The sequence below is a fragment of the Prinia subflava genome, chromosome 4 (genome assembly GCF_021018805.1).
Source record: "Prinia subflava isolate CZ2003 ecotype Zambia chromosome 4, Cam_Psub_1.2, whole genome shotgun sequence".
NCBI lineage: Eukaryota > Metazoa > Chordata > Aves > Passeriformes > Cisticolidae > Prinia > Prinia subflava.
Genome location: NC_086250.1, coordinates 22,202,061 through 22,222,016, shown reverse-complemented (window position 1 = coordinate 22,222,016; position 19,956 = coordinate 22,202,061). Strand labels below are relative to the sequence as shown.

Here is a 19,956-nt window from a genome sequence, read left to right as displayed (position 1 = left end):
CTAACTAATGAGAAAGAGGAGATTTTTCACTGTTGTGTCAGACAATGGAACAGGGTGGCAGCGCGCCTGGTTGTCCCTGCAATTCGCGGGACCTGGTGTCCCAGCCCGTCGTGCCGCCAGCTCCGGTTCGCAAAGGACTCTGCTGCCCCTCCCGCCCCGGGCTCCCGACAGAAAACCCCTACGCCTGCTCGCTATGCGAGCTCACAGTGTTCAGACCGCAGGCGGGGGCCGCCAGGCAGGACGCCAGCGCCAAGGAGGAAAGCTCTCTGGTTGATGGGCTCTGCGGACTAACAGGTGACCCCTGCAGAGCGGCGGGGAAAGCTGCCTGTCCTGCTCCTCCTCTGGCCACACGCACGCTTGTGGCACCACTGCCATAAGCGCCAACCTGTAGCACAGAACGAAGATTTACATTTGTTTGTTTAGCGAGAGGTGAGACCGCTTTCGCTCGTGTTCCGGCTCGTTTTACCGCTGACGTCTAGGGGGCGGGGCCGACGTCGGCGCGTCAGGGGGGGCGGAAGGGCGCGCTCATATGTGCGTGCGCGAGAGTGGCGCGAGTGGGGTTTGGCGCGCGTGTGCGCCGGCGCGGGGCGGCCCGAGGGGCCGAGCGGGCGGTGAGGAGGAGGAGGCGGCGGTGGCGGCGGTGGCGGTGGCGGCGGCGGCGGCGGCGGCGGCGGCGGCGGCGGCGGCGGCGGCGGCGGCGGCGGCGGCGGCGGCGGCGGCGGTGGTGGTGGTGGTGGTGGTGGGGCCCGGCCCGGCCCGGCCCGGCCCGTCGGGGACCCTCCAGCTCTCACGAGAAAGGGTTAGACGGCGGCCTCTCCTCAGCGCGGTGGGCTGCGGGGGTCGCTGGGCCTTGGTCGTGGGAAACGGCTCCCCGCTTGGTTTGCCGCTGCTGCTGTTGTTGTTTTAGTAGTGGTGGTGGTGGTTGTGAGGGTGTAGGGTGGGGAGGGGCGGGATGGAAGGGTGCGAGGCAGACTGTGGTCTCGCCTGCCTTACCCTCGCTTCCATGGGCTTTGTCCTGCCTCTGGTTGCTAACGGAGACTTCCCTTTGTCGGAGCGCAGGGTGACCTGTGAGGAATCGCCTTCCCCGCAGCCTCGACTTGTGTTTCTCGTGGTCTGACAAGAAGTGGTTTCCTTTCCCGAGCTGTTGGCATCTTCCTGCCAAGATTCAGTCGTTCCCAAAGGAATGGAGGAATCCAGCTGATAAATGCTTAACCACTCTGTGCTCCAATAGGCAGTACCAGGCGCTGGCTTCATCTTCTTCCCTTTGGCACTTTGGGGGTGGGCCTTTCCTTGTTACCTGGTCTGGGTACCTTTGTTAGTAGCACTGTAGACCGAAGGAGATGGAAGAAAAGGAGCGATGTGATAAATTCCAGCTGGTACCTTGACACTAAGGAGAATAATATTTTTTGACATTTTTAATTTTTTTTTCTGTGGAGGGGAGGGAAATACTACATTTTATGTGGTATGGGTGGAGGGAGGTTGCAGATCTTTATGTGGTTTTTAAAACCGGCTGTCAGAGGCAATTACTGAATAAACTGAAGCACAAGAAGAGGATTTTTAAGTTGGAAGCAGCGCTAGCCCATCAAAGAAAGGGGCAGTGGGCTGCTGTTTTGATTGTGGAGGCAGAAACTTCAGCCTCCTTCATTTTTCACCACCTACTCCCCATCCACCCATCAAGAAAATGAGTTGTGTGCCATGGAAAGGTGACAAGACCAAGTCGGAATCACCAGAGCCATCCCAGCTACTGCCACAGCATATTTACCATGAGAAGCAACGCAGGGAGCTGTGTGCCCTCCATGCCCTCAACAATGTCTTCCAGGACAGCAATGCCTTCACTAGGGAAACCCTGCAGGAGATTTTCCAGAGGTAGGATGCCCTCTGTATTGGCATTAGCTTCCCCTTGTCCTCTGCTGATTGGAGGATTTTTTTGGGTGTTGTCTGGGCGGAAGCAGAAAGAAAAGGAGGGATTCAGACTGTGCTACTGTTTTGAATTGAATGTATCTTGTTCGGTTTTTTTTTTAATTCTAGCCTTTTTTTTTTCCGTCCATGCAGAAATTCTTTCTCATTTTGCTTGTTTTTTAACCTGTTCTGCCCCCCAGTTTGGGGTCCAAGGGCTTTATTGCAGATGCTGTCATGTGGTTGGAGTACTGTCTTCCTCTCTACTCACTTTAATGCTTCTTCCACCTGTCTTCCCTATTTTTGCGGCTGTCTTTTGTAGATAAATTACCTAGATGTTAATAATGGATTTGGGGATTGCCTTGGGAGAGTGAAGGTGGCAGGAATGACTAACGAGTCATCATAAAAACTTACTGACTTAGTACTGCAACACTTACAAGATTTTTAGAAGTTAAGAGTTCTTCAACTCTTAGGGATTTTTTTTTCCATGCAACAAGACTCTGCACTCTCTCAAACTGGATTTAATTTCAGTAGCTGGATGCCTGTTTCCTGTGGCATTGCTAAATGTTTCCCAGTAATTTCAGATAATTAATAAAATGGGTTTGAGTTTTACAGGGATGAATATAAATTATTATGTGGCCTGTGCAATAGCTCATATTTTGGTCCATGTTTATTTTATGGTGTTTTGATGCTTTATGGAAATTCTCGTGTGTGAGCCTTTATAAGTTCTGGTGACCTACCACTATGAAGCTAAGTGATGATACAGCAAAATGGCTCTTCTCTGATACTCAACCTGCAGATGTTTTAAACATCATGTAAGTTATGATTGAATACCTGTTACCAGCAGTTGCCAGTATCTTGTCTTTGTGACAGGGAGGAGATCCCACATCATGGCAGCACGTGCTGTGGGATGAGGCAGTCATGGTAACCTGTGCTCATGAGCAGGGAGCTGTGGGCCTGTTGCTGCTCTCCTGAAAACTGGCAAATTCATGAAACTGGTGCTTGACTCATCGAACTCATGCCTGTCTTTAGCAAAAGAACGTGGTGAAGGACAGCAGCAAGTATCAGATTGAAATGCTATTTATTATAGCCTTGTAGATAAAACTCCTGCTGGTGGAGTGGAGCTGCTCCATGGCATGCTCAAGGCACTCTTTGTCCAGCAAAAACACACTGGTTTTATTCCAGAGCAGCAATTGTCTGAATCTTAATCACAGCTGGATGGCTCTTGGCCTGAAGCAGTTCATGTGGTAGAAGGAGTGTGATGATCTAATTAGTTGGCTTTCATTGCATTTGGTGAGACAGAATTAGTGTGCAGCATGAAACCTCTCAGAAAAAGACTGGATATTATTCCTGTTGAACTTCTTTCCCTAGAAGGGAGAGTTTGTCTTTTATTCCAACCTAGAGTTGTTCCATCCTTATACTCAGATCAAGATAAGCAGATTGATTCAGCCCCATGGTAGTATGGAAATACACATGGATATTCCTTTTGGAAATGGATGAGCTATAAGCTATGCATAAGAATTGCCACTGCCTTTCTATTTCTGTTGGGTGACTACTTGTGTGTAGCTCTTTGACTTGCCTTTAAGAAGTGTGAATTTAGTTGCCCTTTATATGTCACTTGTGTTTTCCTGTGGCTACTCACATTCTATGTATACATTCTATGTATTCTATGTATATTCTATGATAAAGGACTGGTGAATATTTTAATAAGCTGCAAAAATGTTGAGGTCTGATTTTTAAACCCAGTGTTGACAGGGTAACAAAACCACAAATAAGCTCTAGTTTCTACCACATTTCTTGGAGAATGATTGAACTGTATTGCTTAATCATTAGCTTCCCTTTTGCTGCATCCTATTGTGTAAGGCCTGGGTAGACTGATGATTATCATCTGAAGCATATGCCAAACCTGGTCTGGGCACCCCTCTGATTTAGTAGTCTTTCCCTCTTCTTTCCTCTAAAACAAGTAATATCTTTTTGATGTTCCTCTGCCTTTTGTTGCAGGAAGTATGGTTGTATGTTCCAAGTGTTGCATGGAGGTACAAACAAAATCTCTTCACTTCACTGGAGTCTGCATATTGAGACCTGATTAGGAAAGACAACTGCATGCAGGAATCTTGGAGCCCCTTGTGTTAAGACAACATGTTGATGAAAGTTTCTGGTGTAGAAAGATCAGGAGGATTGTTACCTGGATTTCTGTCCAACTTTGTCAGTCTTCCTCAGCTCAGTGGCTAGATAAAAAAAACAAAACAACAATTTAACTCCTTGCCTAGTCAGAATACTTCAGCTGATGATTGTGGACTCTGCTTGGGTATGTCTGGGTCAGGATGTTGAGGTGGTTCTTGGGGCAAGTGTGCTCACAGGTGCCAGTTTTTTGTTGCCCATGCCGGTCACCTCATTGCATTTCTGGGGCACTTGAAGTTATGTGAAGGAACAAAAACAAATGTGTTCTTTCAGCTCTTGAATAAGCTTGTCTCTGGAAAATGGTACCATGAGAGAGTGCTTCTGCAGCCCAAAGGGCTCTCTGAATCATAAGGTTTTCCTTGCTCGCTGGCACTCAGGAGAGTTGGTAGGCTGAAGCAATGAACTTGAGGAATTAGCAGTAGTCAAGTGATCTTGCTTTACGGAGATGCTGAAAGAGGTGTGACAAGCTGCAGGTTCTGTCTCTGATTAGTAAAATACACCCACATGGTGGGTATTAACAGCTTTTTCTCTTACCATGGTATTGTGGACTCTTCTCCCTTCTGTAGTGAACGTTTCCCAGATTGTTCTGTTGTAGGCTGCTCCACTGCAGAAAGACTCACAGCTGAAAACAAAGGCTACCTGACTGTAGCCTCTCCAGCCTTGGTTGCTCTGAAACTCCCTGCTCAGTCCACTGCTATGTTCTTGTCAAATGCCTTGTGCTGTCAGGGTGTCACTGAAAACTGGGAAATAAAAAAAAACTGGGAAATAAACTCTCCACATCTGGTTAGGAAAGAAAGCTGAGATTGCTTTATTCACGATGCTGGGTGCATGCGGGTCGCTCCACCTAACATGTGCACCCAGCAGTCTACCTGTCATATAACCAAACCAGGTTATATATATGAAACCAGTATAAAGTCATTGCATTTGTATTATATGCATTATATTTCCTGAATGCATGCATATATGTTAATTATTTCCATGGATTTATTTGGATGTCGGTAAGGGTCTTGGTGGTCATTTGGGAACATCCTATTCCCCAAGTTTTCCATTTATGGCTCTGGATCCTCTAATGAATCTTTTCACCTTGAGAATATCTCAAATATGTTGTCAGGTCATGATGCGCTTCTCTTATCATTCTTTGGCCTGGCACTCTATGTTTGTTCTCAAAACTAAAATATCTGCTAGTACATCTTAATCACTGATATAGGTAAATAAGGAAGTGTTAGCTGGTACAAGAATATCACTCACAGATGTAGGGAGTTAAGACAAAGCCACATTAATGTATGGCATTTGTACAAACTACTATATGGTACAGAATAAAGCAATAATCACAGATATAGGGATCAAGCACTATTGTGCTAAAGTTAAAAAGAATTTTCCAACATCTTCTGCCACTGCTGCATGGATGCCTTTTTAAAAAAATATGAATTGTTGGGTAACAAAGGCTGGAATGCAGAAGGGCTGAGGGATTTTCAGTGGATGAAATATGCCTACAGAATATGCAGGGTGCTAAAAGCTGAGCAAAAAGCATGCAGGAACATTAGGAGTTTTGGGGATGGAGTTGAGAGGAGGAGGAGGAGGCAGGTAAAATACAGCTGTTTGGATGATACAAAATCCGATATTTGCACTAGTAGAATTAATGGAGTCCTTATCAATGGAAGCAGCAACTCACTATGACTCATCTGAGCCTTGACTTTCTTTGGATTGGCATCAGTGACTGTTGTTCTCTGTTCCCAATTTCTCTCATGCTTACTTTCCCTGCTGCCATCATCATAATGGTACATCCTGTTGTTTTCCCTCCTTACAAAATTTCTTGAGCGGAAGGGGGAAACATAAAACCATTGAAGTGGCTAACAGGCTTTTTTGCCACACATCTCTGTTATGTCTCACATCTGTTACCTGAACTTGTGCACAGGCCCTTGTGTATTTTAGCATGTAACCTAACCTCATAGCAGCCCACAGCTTCCTCAGAAGAGGAGCTGGAGGGACAGGCATTGATCTCTCCTCTCTGGTGACCAGTTACAGGACCTGAAGGAATGGCATGAAGCACTGTCAGAGGAGGTTTAGGTTGGACATTAGGAAAAGGTTTCTCACTCAGAGGGTGGTTGCGCACCGGAACAAGCTTCCCAGGGAAGTGGTCACAGCACCAAGCCTGACAGAGTTCAAGAGGCCTTTGAACAATGCTGTCAAGCACATGGTGTGGGTTTTGGGGCTGTCCTATCTGGGACCTGGAGTTGGACTTTGTGTGGATCCCTTTCAGCTCAGGATATTCTGCAATTACATGAACGTGATGGGCTGTGGTGTTCTGCATTTTAGATGCTGTAGTAATGCAAGTGATGTCTAAGCAAACTTACAGGTCAAAGCTGAAGAGGTTTGTTTGCATCAGGACTATCTGTTTAGTTACCTACAGCAACAGATACTTTTTTTTATCATCTAGTAACAGCAACACTTTAGAAAGCTACCAGCCCCAAGTATGTTCACAGCTTTGTGTCTGAATATTTTTTTCAGTGGAGGGGGAAGAACAACCTTTCCTGCAGCCAACCTCCCCTGCCCCTTTTTATCATCCAGTCTTCGAGAATGGTATTGACTGTTGAACGCTTGAAGTTGTTATAGGTGTTGTCCTAAATAGCAAACTGTATTTACTTCAACTGTAAATTGAGGAAAAATCATAATTGAAGCATCCTTCAGAAGTACCAGTTCAAGGGGTCAGGGAGGAAGAGCTTTGTGACTTCTTTTGCATCAAAGCAGGAATTTTGAACTTTGTACACCAAAGTTATTCTTAATGCATTACTTAGTTCCCTCATCCCATTTGATGAGGGATAAGGGGGGGATGGAGTAGTTTGTGTTTAAACACAAAACCCCTGAAAATGGACTTCAAGTTTTACAGCAAGTAGCCCCTTTCCAGTTGTGGAATTTAGGTTCAGCAAACATCTGCTAGAGCAGTCTCCTCTTCTGTTTGCAGGCTGTCTCCCAACACCATGGTGACCCCCCACAAGAAGAGCATGCTGGGGAATGGGAACTATGATGTGAACGTGATTATGGCAGCACTTCAGACCAAAGGCTACGAGGCGGTTTGGTGGGATAAGCGCAGGTACTGAGAAGTTGTGTAATTCTGAAGGTGGCTACTTTTTGTAAAAATTAAGAGATTGAAGTGAAAGCACCAGTACATAATCTGGTTGATATCTTGTGTTCTGCACTCTTTCAGGGATGTTAATGCCATTGCCCTGTCTAATGTGATGGGCTTCATCATGAATCTGCCCTCCAGCCTTTGCTGGGGCCCCTTGAAGCTCCCCCTCAAGCGACAGCACTGGATCTGTGTCCGGGAGGTGGGAGGTACCTACTACAACCTTGACTCCAAGCTCAAGGTGCCCGAATGGATTGGAGGTGAAAGTGAGCTCAGGTAGGATTTCCTCTAATCCTTCCCTGTTGGAGGTAAGAAGTCTGTTCTTAAACAGTTGTCAATTGAAATATGTATGGCTGACCTTCAATAGTAAAAATTTGAGAGTGATGAGGTTCTTCTGCCTCCACTTGGATTTATGCCGCATTTGTGCAAAGCTGGGGACATGCTTTTGGCAGTAGTGTCTCTGTGAGCTCAGGAGAGCATGACTTGGTCTGTGACATGTCTGGCTCTGGTGGCGAAGGTAGAGGCCACCTCCTGTACTAGTGGGTGACACCTGCAACACAATGTGCTGTGTCCTGCTCCCTCCTCAAACATGAGAGTATCAGCATTCTTTGCCTCTTTAGTAACAATCTGTGTTTCCAACCCGAGGCTTTCCAGACTAAAAGTGCAATATTATCCCTGGCAGCAGTAAGAGCTGTTTGTTAGGAATCACTTTTCCTAACATCATACACTGCCCTTCTGGTTTGGCTTCCCTTCCCTCTTCAAACTTAACACAAGTGGTCATTGGAAATACTTTTATAAAGTTTCACCTGCTCTTGATTCGTGTTTCATGATTTCTGTTCCATGGTACTGTAACAAGCAACTTCTTCTTGACTAGACTTGTTCTGAGATAGGGATTGCAAATGTGCAGTGTTTGCAGAGCCAGCCATGCCATGGAAGTTCTGGTAAATTTCTGGGGTGAAGTAACTCTCTTATGAAACAACTCTGCAGAGGTTTTGATGCGTTTTATCCTAAGTGTGTTGTTCTTCTGCAATAAAGAAGGGCTTTCTCTACTGCGAATTTTGGAAATCTGGACCAAAAGATATTGGAGAAAATGTTGATTTTTTTCATATTTATTGGAAGTAATCCAAGTTTGTTATTAGAAAAAGCTTAGGTGCACAAAAGGGCTAAAAAGCCATGTCAAATGACCAAGTGGTACAGTGCTGCTAAGGACATCTAAATGATGGGGTGTTCTTTTTTTACAAGAAAAATTTTTCCCAGATTTGTTGAAATTATTTTAAGTTAAGGTGGGATTCTTGATCTTGGAAATATGAAGAAACTAAACTTGGGTTTAATTCTGTTTTTCTTACCTTGGAAAGTAAGAAAGTAGCATCTATATAGACTCATCTCTGCTGAGGTTAAGATAATGTCTGCCTGATTCTGAGACTTTTCTGGGTAGAGGTGGTTGAATCTATTGGGCCAATTTAATATTTGTGGGCTTTTTCTGTCAAAAATAACTAAAGACAGTGGGGTTTTCCCCCATTTCTTGTCACATCTGAACAGTTAGTTGCATTTAGTTGTTGTTGCAGATGACGAAGTTCTACATTCAGTAGCACTTGTTTCTATTTCTCTTTATGATAGGAAATTTTTGAAACACCAGCTGAGAGGAAAGAACTGTGAACTCCTGTTGGTGGTGCCAGAGGAGGTGGAAGCACATCAGACCTGGAGAGCTGACGTGTGACCTGGGCTGACTCTGTCCTCCCACTACAGGTCCTTCCCTCTTACCAAACTCCTGATGTCCTAAAACCCGGATAATGGGTGCCCTGACTTTTACCATCTGGAATTTCCTTTGTTAGGCTCTTCTCTTCCTTCCTTGGTGCAATAGGGCAATGGCACAGGACATTGGGGGTGGTGGATAGGGAAGAGCAGAGGAAACTGGAAGCCAATCACTTTAATTGCAAGATGGGTAAGCTGCAGTGCCCGTTGGCTAGCTGGAAGGCATCGTGCTCTTGAAAAACTGGGCTGGGGGAAAGAGTGCCTGGAAACCCTGAGCCTCCATTTCCCCACATGGTTCAAGGCTGTGTGTGGTGGGACACTGCTCCCTCCATAGCTTGTCAGGAGGGAGCAGGGGCTGAGCACACTGCCGCCTGCTTACAGTTCTCTCCCTCCAAAACAAGTTGTCATGAAGACATTTGCAATTGCTAAGAGTCTCTCAGGACACTCAAAACACTAGGAATGGTACGGTGCTCAGCACTACCCTCTGCTTCTTAGGGCTGGTTTGTACCAGGAACTAGGAAACAATAATAAAACCAGTGTAATCTTCCAAGAAATTCTTTGGGTAGCTAGAGGATTCTTCCCCAGAGTCTCCAAGGATTTATGTATGTGGTGAGTGGTTGTTTGGCAGTGTGTGTCTGGCTAAGGTGACATGGAAACAACAAGCACAGGCTGACTGAGGAGTATCAAGTAGCCCGACTGGAGAGAGGCCACAATCTGCTTGGTTTTCTTCATGCTATGGTGGGCTTCTTTTTAGTATTTTTTAACAGTTTGGTTTTCTGCATGGTCACCCAGTAGTTTAGGGGTTCCTTGGAGAGAGGAATGAAGCTGAAGAGGTTTTCAAAGAAATTAATTCCTTTTTATTTTCCTCTCTCCAGAAGTCTAGCCCACAGTCACAGATGTCATGTGAAATGAAAGAGGTCAAGTTATAAAATAAAAATGGGCTGAGGAGGGAAGCCTTTATAGCAATCAGTTTTGCCCTTTTATTGCTATCATCCACTGGTGGGGGAGCTGCAGAGGGTCCACCAGAACTTTCAGGCATTGGAGACACCCTGGCTTGGCAGCTGAACCAACCTCTCTTTTAGCATTGGCCAAAAAAAACATTCCATAAATGGGTGGACTGCTTTTTCCTGCCCTCCATGGGGAAGTGAGACTAGACATGGAGACACTAAGAGGAATCTCTACCAGCTGTTTTCCAGTCAGCCAGAGGAGCTGTAGCTTAGCCATGCCTTCCATGGCAGGAGGTGGAAATGCTGAATTTGGAACTGACTTCATTGTGTTTAGCGCATCGTGGCTGAGCTGCTGTTTGCTTCCATCATTACATGACTTGGTTGAACAGCAACCTCTGGGACCTGATGGAGCTTGAAGAATCATGTTCCATCATGCAGGAAACTCTCACTACTGTTGTTTGAGCTGGTGAAAGGAAGGATTGTAATGACCTTTTCTCAGTTATTTTTCTCTTCAGAGCTCTGCAGACACATGAGCAGGTGCTCGAACCTGACAGACCACCGAAGTGGCACCATCCCAACAGAGAACAGAGGCCACATGATGACAGACAAGGGTGTTTGCTGACCCCAGGACATCTGGCAAGCACTTTTGCAGTCCTTTGAGCACAGCCTCTCACAGTCAAGGGCAAATGGCTTCTGCGTTTTAAAAAGTCCTATTTCGTAACACATTCCAATGACCAATACCAGCTGGCAGAGTTTTTACAACGCTTTCCAGGCAGGATGTTCAGCCTGCAGGCATTCTGCTCCTGACTTGAAGCCATTTCTTCAAGAGGGGAAAATATAAATCTCAACAGCAACATTTTCTATGCTGATCGAAGTTGCACTTTGGAGAAAAACCCTGTTTGCATGGAAACTGCAAGCCAATGGATCAGTGCACAATATGCAAAGATGTTTTAAAATACTTTGGGACTGCTTTACCTTGTATGTCAGCTGCTTTCCTGGGGGAGAAACAGTGTGATCCAGCTGCTCAGGTAAAGGGAAAGTATATGATCACATCCCCGTGGAGGGTGAGGCTGCTGTGCCCAAAGATGGGTGAGCTGGTCCAGTCCCACTACTTGGGCGTGGGGATGCCCCTCTTCGTTTTCTTGCTTGTTTGGTTTTATTAGAGCCTTGTCTTGAGTTTGTTTACAGAGATGTATTTTGTTTAACCAAATATTAAAAATGGAAAAAAAGTTTCCATATAAATGTTGTATCACTTCTGTATGTTCAATTGAATTGTTCTGTAACAAAGTATGTAAAGGATAAATAAATTTTTTCCTTTGGTTATAAAACCACATTTCTGTGAGTTTAGAACTTTGAATGGTGGACACTGGTGCTGAGGTAAGATTACCTCCCAGAGAATTCCCTTAAGCCATGCAAGGCTTCCCCATCCCTCTAATGCTGACAAAGCCAACGTTGGTCCTTCTGCACAGCCAGGCTGTGCATGAAATGGAGAGATCCCTACCCAGAAATCCCTCGGCAGCTCTGAAAGAACTGAGACTCCTTCAAGGACATCTATTAAAACCACACTGCTCAGGTTGGATTTATTTAATATTCCATACAAAAAAATACGCAGCTGATGTCTGTTCTACTTTATGAGGCAGAGAATCTGCATGGATGTGATCGTCTCAAACCTGGCCTGCTGCTCCCTCATTTCTCACACACACACAGCTGCAGAAAAAGTGTTTCTGCAGACGCATCTTCTCAAAGAGTATTTTCCATGGGGTATTGATTGCCACCAGCACCCCTCCTTCCTCTGCTGGGAAAGTCACACTTCCTGCCACCACTGTCCTTCAGCTCCCAAATCAGGCAGGAAAGCATTTGTTGTGTCTGCTGCTTCTCAAAGCCTGACCTGTGCCCCAGGGTTTTTTGTGGGGCCAAGAAGCTGGCAGAGGAGCTGCCCCGGTCCAAGTCTGTAACTGGTTATGGCATAGTGATTGAATAAAAGGAAATACTCATGATTTCTAAAGGAGAGGGGGATGCAGACAGGAGCCATCATCAGGTCCAGAGGGGGGCTTCCCTCCCTCATTATGAACAGGTCAATGTCCCCAAGGAGAACCAAAAATAAAAAGAAAAAATGCCCTGGCCCAACAAATCAACAGTTCAATATATCATAATCGCAAGGTCTTCCCACTTGATATGAATCCAACTCAGCTTCCACAAATCAGATTTTTCCAGACAATGGAGGCAGGGCCCCTGGCATTCCCCCTGAGAGCCCTGTGTTGGGTCCGAGGAGGATCTGGAAAAAAAAACAATTGGTTGAGGGGTTTCAAGGACACAAGACATCTTGCCAGGCTCTCCCCCCTCCCACAGGTATTGGTGGTACTTCGCAGTACCAGTCCCACGCCTGCTGCAACAGCCAAGGTCAGTGCCCGCCCACAGCCCCTATTTCAGCCCATCAGAGCGTATTTCAGCTGGTGAAAGCCACGTTGTGCTTGCCAGGGATTGCTGCCATCCTAGGACTGGGAATCAGCAGGACTGTCCAATCAGGACATCCAGCCAGAGAATCTGGTGGGATGAGTGAGGCCACAGCGAACAACAGACTGCATCCTTCTTCCCAGGCTCTCCCAGCAGCTGATCACAGTGGGAGGTGCAGGTGCTCCCAGCAAACTCTGCAGGGCCGGGAGAGAGGGCTCGGCCTCCCTGCCTCACCTGTCGCTGCTGCAGCTGCTGCTGTTGCTCCATCTGCAGTTTTTCGGTTTCAAAGACAACAGGAAGAACCAGAATCATGAAGGAGGTGGTCCCAATCCACAGAGCCGCCCTAGAGAATCTATCAAGGAGAAAGAACCCTAGGAGTCAGTTCTTACTGGCTCAATCCCGCGTTTCCCTTCCGTACCTCAACCATAAGCCTGCCTCCAAATCCAACCCTGAGCTCCGGGGTGTCCCCTTATCCCCGCCCTTCCCAAGCCGCTCATAAACACCATGGATCTGCCGCTCCCCGCAGGCCCCGCACTGCGCTACCAGCGGCCAAAGCCACCGCGAAAGCCGCCGGAGCCGCCCCGCGCCTCTACTCTGCCCGCCGAGCCCGCTCCGAGGGGCTACGGCCCGGCCCGCCGCCCCCTCACCTGTACATCTTCTGCGCTACCGTCAGCGATAGGTCAAACGTAGCCCCGGCCGCCGACCGGACGCTCTCGGGGAACATCTCTGTGAGTCCCCACAGCCGCTCCGCCAGCGTCTCGTCCAGCTGCAGGCGGCACCACCATGTCAGGCCCCGCCGCAAGACCCTGCGCGCCCCGCGGGGTCACCGCGCCCGCCCGGCCTTCCCCACGCCCTGCCCCGATACCTCCTCGTCGTCGTCGTCCTCCTCCTCAAGCTCGTCCTCCAGCTCCTCGGCCTTGCCCGCGCCGCCCTTGGGCAGCAGATCCTCCGGGGACAGGGACGCCGCGCCCGCCATCGCCACCAGACAGGACGGAGGGAGCGGCGGCCAGAACGCCGCCGGAAGTGTGGCGGCCCTCCCGCCACGCAGCCCGGGCGAGCAGCGGCTCTTGGCGGCCGGGAGGAGCATCGGCCGCCCGCCCCGGAGCCCGCAGCACAGCGCGACGCGTTACAAACACCCTCAGAACCGGGTTTTAATTGCAAGGTTTTATGTAAAATATGCAAAACTCTCGAGAACGAGCAATTCCAGCATCCTGCTCGCCCAAGGCAGACGGTGAGGCTTGTACAAGCACCCGCGGGCTCCCCAGGGGGAGTGAGCAGAGGTCTCCCCGCTTCCGGGAGCAGAGAAGGCGAGGAGGAGCCCCCACGGAGACGGATCTTCTCCACCGCCTCTTGCCCGGCTGCCTTAGAGAAGAGGGTACTTATGCTGGGCTGCGGTGAGGAAAGGTAACAAGGTGACGTGCTCTGAGGAAAATAGTTCTTATTAACAGCGCTGGGTGCCAAATCAGCCATTAGCAGTACCCACGCCACCACACAACACTGGAGGCATCTCAGCACTCGTGGTCCCGTGGAACAAAGTACCTCCGCACAGTACCAACACGGCTGGCAGGCCCAAGCCAGCCCCAGCATCCCATGGGCCAAGACCCAGAACCAGCCTGGCCACCTCTAGTTCACTTTTTCCTCCGGCTGTGCTGCTTCAGCTCCTCCAGCTCCTTCTCCATGAGGTGGGACTCAGCAGTGGTCTCAGAGAGCTGGAACGCACAGCAAACAACAACAGGAGGGAGTTAAAAGCTCACAAGACTTTTCCAACTTCACAGCACAAGTAAGATTTACAGCCACAAGGCAGGTCCTGCAGGAAGGAATTTGTTCCTATTGAGCAAGGGGGAAGCTGCCATGTCATGACGCTTCACTAAAATTGCCTGGAAAACCTGCAGAGCAGCTAGCACTTCTGCCAAGTGTTCCAGACAAGCCATTTTCCAATTTTAAAATACATGAAGAGTAAGGAAAGAAAATATTTATTTAGAGTCATAAAGGCTAAATCACTTATCAGCTAAGAATAGATGTGTGTCCTCTTTCACTGAATATCTCTCCAGATTTTAAGCATGAAAGCTGTGATCTCTGGGTATGGTTGAATTTTGGTTTATTTACTGTAAATTCTTTCAGTTCTCAGTGTAAATTCTCACAGTTTTACACATACGATAGATGTCATACCCCTCATGACAGCAGATGGAAACTTTAATCTTCTGTGACCAGAAACAGTGGCTGTAAGTCAGTTTCATAGTTAGGGCGGAGGATAGAGTGGCAAGAAAAATGTCATGTTCTGTGCAGAAAGGGAAACAGGAGATGTGGCACTTGCAGGGGCTTCCCCCTCCTCACTCACAGTGTTCACAACAAGCTCTGTGAGATGGGGGCAACTTTCCCCTCTTTTCACAGAGGGGATCAGGCTTTACTCCCACAGTCACTTTGCCATTACACCTGTGTTGCATGGTAGGGTAAAGCAGAAAGTGGGGTGCAGTGAGACCAGCCTTCTTCAGGGGACCAGCAGGGGACCCAGCGCCTTTTATTTGGGCATCTCCACTTCTATGGGCAGGCAGGAGTTGGGCAAAGGCTCACCATGTCCAGCAGAATGTCCACTTTCAGCCGAAGTAGGTTGTTTTCTTCCTCTAGCTGCTGGTTTCGTTTGCGCAAGCGGTGCAGTTCTCTGCGATCCCCCAGGAAGCTTCCTGATTCTTGGAGAAAATAAGGAGGTCAAAATACAGATTGTCTGCCAACCATGGCTAGCTCAGACCACAGCAAGCTGAGCTGTACTCTACCTGAAACCCAGTGCCCATTTTCAAACTTCAGGCTCTGGCCAGCAAGGTTCATTGTGGGGGTGCCGTATTCCAGGCCCAGCTCAACCTCACGGGTGGATCTATCCAGCTGCAGGGAGATCACACTCAGACTTTCACAGAATTCCAGAGCTACCCTCCACTCTCCCATTTCGTAGTGACTGGCATTCCAGTGGAAGATGCTGGTCCAAATGGCCCTGGAGCCTGGAAACCTACTTGCGTCATGTACTGTTGCAGTAGAGGACTGGCTCCTCTCACTGTCATCCCTGCACTTTCTTCCACCCACACACTCATCTCCCTGCACTTGGAGACCACTGGTGAGAAGTTTTCAGTGACACAGTTCTGGACTACAGGTTGGGGTGATGATGATTTTTCCTTGAGCTATTCCATTTCTAGCTTAATGTATAGTCACCAGTGATCAGGAATGGTGCTGCACTGCAGGAAGAAAGCAGCACAGTTGGAATAATAGAATATACTGAGTTGAAAAGAACCCACAAGGATCACTGAGTCCAGCTCCTGGCCCTGCACAGGACCACTCCCAAGAGCTGCACCATGTGCCTGAGAGTATTGTCCAAACACTTCCTGAACTGTCAGGCTTGGTGCTGTGACCACTGCCCTAGGAAGTCTGTTCCAGAGCCCAATCACGCTCTGGGTGAAGAACTTTTTACTGCCCCAGAAGCAGCTGGGAGCTCTTGTAAGGATTATGGCACCCACAGCAGGAGCCACCCACCCCTGCCACCAAGGCAGCACTCCTGCAGCAAACTGCAGGTGCTGGGACTCACCAGGTGCAGGTTGGACAGCGAGGCCCATTTCCTGGGAGGCGTCTTCTTCGGACTGAAGGAGTTCCCAAAGAGAGGCATCATACACTGCTGGCCAGGCGTATGGCAGGCTCCTGAAGGAGCAGGAGAGACTCAACGAGTCTGAGGCTGTGGGCCAAGAGCAGTGATGTGACAGGGCGACCGTTCTCCCCAGGCAGAGCCCCCCAGCTCTCAGGCCAAGATAGCAGTTTGTGGGGTGAGGGTCCTGGCCGCCTCCCCGCCACTGCCACCAGGCAGTACCGGCCCTCCACGGCCACGTCCGTCGCACTTCCAGCGCCACGTGACCGAGCCGGGCGGGGGGCAGGACGGACGAGGTGCCACCCCCCTCCCCCGGCCCTCCCCGCCCCCGGCCGGTACCCCCAGCGCCGCGCGGCCCGGCACCTCGGAGGGGCACGGGCCGTACCACCCTACGGGCACGCCGAGGAGCTGAGAGGGAAGCCCCGCGGGGCGCTATTCCCTGCACGAGCTACTACCGGGATGCTGCTTTGTTCTGTTTTCCCTCTCAGCATCTCACTGGCGAAATCAGCGGGCTCGGCAAGAGCGGAGCCGATGAAGAATGTCCCCCCACCCCCTATGCCTCCCGCGCCGCAGTGGTATATACTGTAGGTGCGGTGCGGGGGCGGTTGGGCCGGGCTGTTTCATTGAGGTTCCCCTTAATTCCGGGGGGGCCGCACCTTTCCGTGGGGCCACGCCCGCTCCCGCCGCTCGCCGTCCGGCGCCCGTGGGATCCGCCGCGTGTCCCGGGAGCAGTTTGCGGCCGCGGCGTTGCCGTGGCGACGGGATCCGCGGCTCAGCTCCGCCTCCTGTGGTGGAGGGAGACGGGGGCGGAGTGCCGGGCAGCGGGCTTGGGGATCGGGTTCTGCTCACGGGCGGCTGCGTCAAGCTAGCGCCGTACTGACCCGGGCTTTCTTAACACCTTCCCTAAAATGCTCGAATCTCCCGGAAGAATTGTTAGAATTGTTTTGGGTGGGGATTGTTTGTTTTTATTTTTCAGCTAAATAAAAAAAGGTAATTAGGCAGAGAACCCTTCCTTGCTCGGGAGCGTGGGAGAAGTGGAGGGGAGGTCTGGTGTCCTGGACTGCACTGTTCAGGGGCTGATGGGTGAGGAGCTGGAGAGGGAAGAATCGTAGAGAATCACGGAATCAGTTAGGTTGGACGAGATCTCTGAGATCATCAAGTCCTGTCGTTGACTGAACACTGCCATGTGAACGTAACCGTGACACTAAGAGCCATGTCCAGTCTCTTCCCGAACTCCTCCAGAGACTGTGACTACACAGCAGCAGCTCCTCACACGACTTCCTTTGAGGCAGTCCCTGCAGCCTGTGCACATTGCAAAGTCCTCCCTTTCAGCACACGATGGAATAAATTTAGATACATTGTGTTACTTGCTGGTTTGTATTCCACGGGAGGTATGTTAGAATAGCAATCTGAAGTTACTTGCTTCATTGTTAAAAAAGCTTATGTTGAGGACTTCCTGGGGCTTTCCTGAAAAATTTTGGCTTCATGAGATACTAAGTTGTTGACTTTAGTTAAAAGGAAACAATAAAGACAAGCAGGCAAGCGGGGGGGTGGGGGGGTGGGGGGGAAGCAGGGGGCAGACAGATAAAAGGAGGAGAAAATAAGAGAATCACCACCATTTTGATTTGGTTTGTAGATGTATTAGTACTCCAGGAAAAAAAACCAAAAACCTAAGTCTTTCATTTACAGAGTGCTTAATTGGCACCCTGCCTTAAGGGAACCAGAAAATTGCTCACTTAGAATGAGAATTGGAAAAACAGCACAGTAAATCCAGTGACTTGAGACAAGAAAAATCTCTGGTGCTGCAGTATCTTTTGGTAGTCCAGTTAACCAATATCTGTTTCTTATAGGACACATGCTATAAAAACAGTTGCCTTCTGACCCAATATATCAGAGTCTGTGCACTGAAAAGCAGTGGGTTTTGCAATAAGAGAAGTGATTATAATAAGATGTGGCAGGGAAGTCAATGTCCGTAAAAGTAGAATGAAAACTCGCTGTTCAGAGCAAGGTCTTTGTGAAGTAGTTGTGGCTTCTATCACCATTTAATACCCATATGTGTGTGCATATATTGGGCAAGAAAGATGAAAGGAAGGTACAGATAAATGAGGGCAAGAACTTTGGAAGAAAAGCTGAGAGCATGTAGAATTACAGTTTTGAAATGAGAAAATAAAGGCAGCTCACGTGGGTGCTTATAAGAGCCAAAGACCTTACAGGATAGCAAGGGACTGAGCTCAGTTTGTTGGGGTTGGGGTGTTTTTTGCAGTAATGTTCACCTTCCTAGAAGAAACCCGTATATTTCAGCACAGTTGCTGCTTGAGTTCTCCTTGCGCTGAGCATGTTGAGTATTGTAGAAATGTACTGTAATTATTGTAAAACCAAACTGTCTCATGCATCTGAGGTCTCAGAGTGATTTTCTTCCTGCCTCTTTTTGTGATGCAGAGACTTGGAAAAAGCCAGGCAGCCCATCCCCACTGCCTTGGCATATGAGGTGAATGCTTCCCTTTGTGCCTAGTTGCTGTGCCCATGGTGGATAATACCTGTGTGAATGGTCTCATAGTTGGCAGGGCTTGTCAACAAGAGTTAAGAAGGTTTCCCCTGGAGACTAAGAGATGGAGGTTCAGTGTCTTGATTTCTGCTATGATTTGCTTCAAGAATCTTTCTTCTTCTGCATGGTTTGACAAAATTTCATTTCTCACCAGACTCCATTTCCTTGAAAAATACTGTGGAATTTCCTCACTGCACCAACCCCCCAGGGTATTTTGGCAACAGCTTTTCATCATTGTTTCTCCACCTACATGTCAGGTAGATACTGAAACCAGAATGGACTGTTGCTGTTTCTAGCATTGTCTCTCAGTGTACTGCAAATACATACATATATATGTTTATATATAGTCTGACATATGATTTTCAGCTATGTTAAAAGCATTATGGTGTAGTGGTGTGCATCCTTCTGTTCCTGTCATTCTGTGGGGGAAAGAACACCTAGCACACATTCTTTGTCCCAGGACAATAACTACAGAGATCACTTAGGAACTGTAAAAGCCCATTAAATGGCGAAGAACCTGTATGTTACAGTCATTGTGCAAGGAAGTGGCCCATGTTCCCAGGAAGACATATTTGAGAACACTGGTGGAAGGCTGAGAGATTGACAGGATGAAGGTAGGGCTGTAGCACATGGCAATGTGGAAATTTTGGAATAGACCAAAGCTGTTCTTGGAAGCCTAATTTGGAGTGTCTTCTTCAGTTTTGTTGGCTCAAAAGTGATAGAGCATCTATAGCTTAGATGTTCTCAGAGCTGCTTTTAACTTCTTTTAACGCAGAGTTTCTCTTGCTTTTTTTCCATATATGCTGCAGCATTATTATTGTTCTCTGTTATATCAATAATTACAGGGAAACCCCATTGATTGGTAAATTCAGTAGACCTACTTTAGGCTTACTCTGACATCGAAGAGAGTATTTATTTTAGTTACTGTATTGAAAGCTGCTACATTGCCTGGTTGTTACCATAGGTAAGGCTTTATAAAGCCACCTATAATGTTATAATGTAACACCTGTTGGACTAAATGAGACTGATTTTAAAACCTATAAACCAAAACTTTTTTGGCATATTGAAATTAATTCCCTAACCAATTCAGTTTTTCAGCAGTGAGGTAATTCTTGTTGCCTCAGTGCTGTGCAGATGTCCCTTCTTTTAGAATCCTAGATATTAAATACCTCACCTATATTTTGCTGACAAAGTTGACACTTCTTTTTCTCTCTCTGTTTCTTTATTTCATGATAGCTAACTCAAGAGATAAAGAACAGCTGTTTCACTGCTTTGTAAAGAAATGTGCTTTCCTCCCGCTTGACTGTCACAGACTGCACCACCAGGAGGCCCTCATTCCGTGTTTATAGCTAGGCAAAGAAAACACAAGAAGGCTGAAAAGAAGTGGAGAAACCCATCCACACAAGGGTAGTCTGAAATTAATACTTATCCTATA

At 48.0% G+C, this 19,956-nt stretch overlaps 3 protein-coding genes across 6 annotated transcripts; 1 reads left to right on the top strand and 2 right to left on the bottom strand.

Annotated features, from left to right (window-relative positions):
- The first annotated feature begins 747 nt into the window (after window positions 1–747).
- On the top strand, window positions 748–11,228 carry JOSD1 (Josephin domain containing 1). 3 transcript variants are annotated; one of them, XM_063395909.1, is made up of 6 exons: window positions 748–799; window positions 1,060–1,866; window positions 7,040–7,168; window positions 7,283–7,477; window positions 8,819–8,947; window positions 10,416–11,228. In XM_063395909.1, the coding sequence occupies exons 2-5, from the start codon at window positions 1,682–1,684 to the stop codon at window positions 8,916–8,918; spliced, it is 609 nt and encodes a 202-aa protein (XP_063251979.1). In that variant the 5' UTR covers window positions 748–799; window positions 1,060–1,681; the 3' UTR covers window positions 8,919–8,947; window positions 10,416–11,228. The 3 variants fall into 3 exon arrangements, with proteins under 3 accessions (XP_063251979.1, XP_063251978.1, XP_063251977.1); XM_063395908.1 differs by having other exon boundaries at window positions 9,829–11,228; XM_063395907.1 differs by having other exon boundaries at window positions 8,819–11,228.
- Window positions 11,229–11,450: 222 nt separating this feature from the next.
- On the bottom strand, window positions 11,451–13,355 carry TOMM22 (translocase of outer mitochondrial membrane 22). Its single transcript, XM_063395910.1, has 4 exons — window positions 13,220–13,355; window positions 13,002–13,120; window positions 12,589–12,706; window positions 11,451–12,175 (listed from the first exon to the last, which is right to left on the bottom strand). The coding sequence occupies exons 1-4, from the start codon at window positions 13,328–13,330 to the stop codon at window positions 12,101–12,103; spliced, it is 423 nt and encodes a 140-aa protein (XP_063251980.1). The 5' UTR covers window positions 13,331–13,355; the 3' UTR covers window positions 11,451–12,100.
- Window positions 13,356–13,534: 179 nt separating this feature from the next.
- On the bottom strand, window positions 13,535–16,813 carry CBY1 (chibby 1, beta catenin antagonist). Of its 2 annotated transcripts, none has more exons than XM_063395911.1 (5): window positions 16,633–16,813; window positions 15,923–16,066; window positions 15,126–15,231; window positions 14,926–15,041; window positions 13,535–14,063 (listed from the first exon to the last, which is right to left on the bottom strand). In XM_063395911.1, exons 2-5 carry the CDS (start codon window positions 16,001–16,003, stop codon window positions 13,983–13,985), a joined length of 384 nt encoding a protein of 127 aa, XP_063251981.1. In that variant the 5' UTR covers window positions 16,004–16,066; window positions 16,633–16,813; the 3' UTR covers window positions 13,535–13,982. The 2 variants fall into 2 exon arrangements, with proteins under 2 accessions (XP_063251981.1, XP_063251982.1); XM_063395912.1 differs by lacking the exon at window positions 16,633–16,813 and adding an exon at window positions 16,432–16,594.
- Window positions 16,814–19,956: the final 3,143 nt, after the last annotated feature.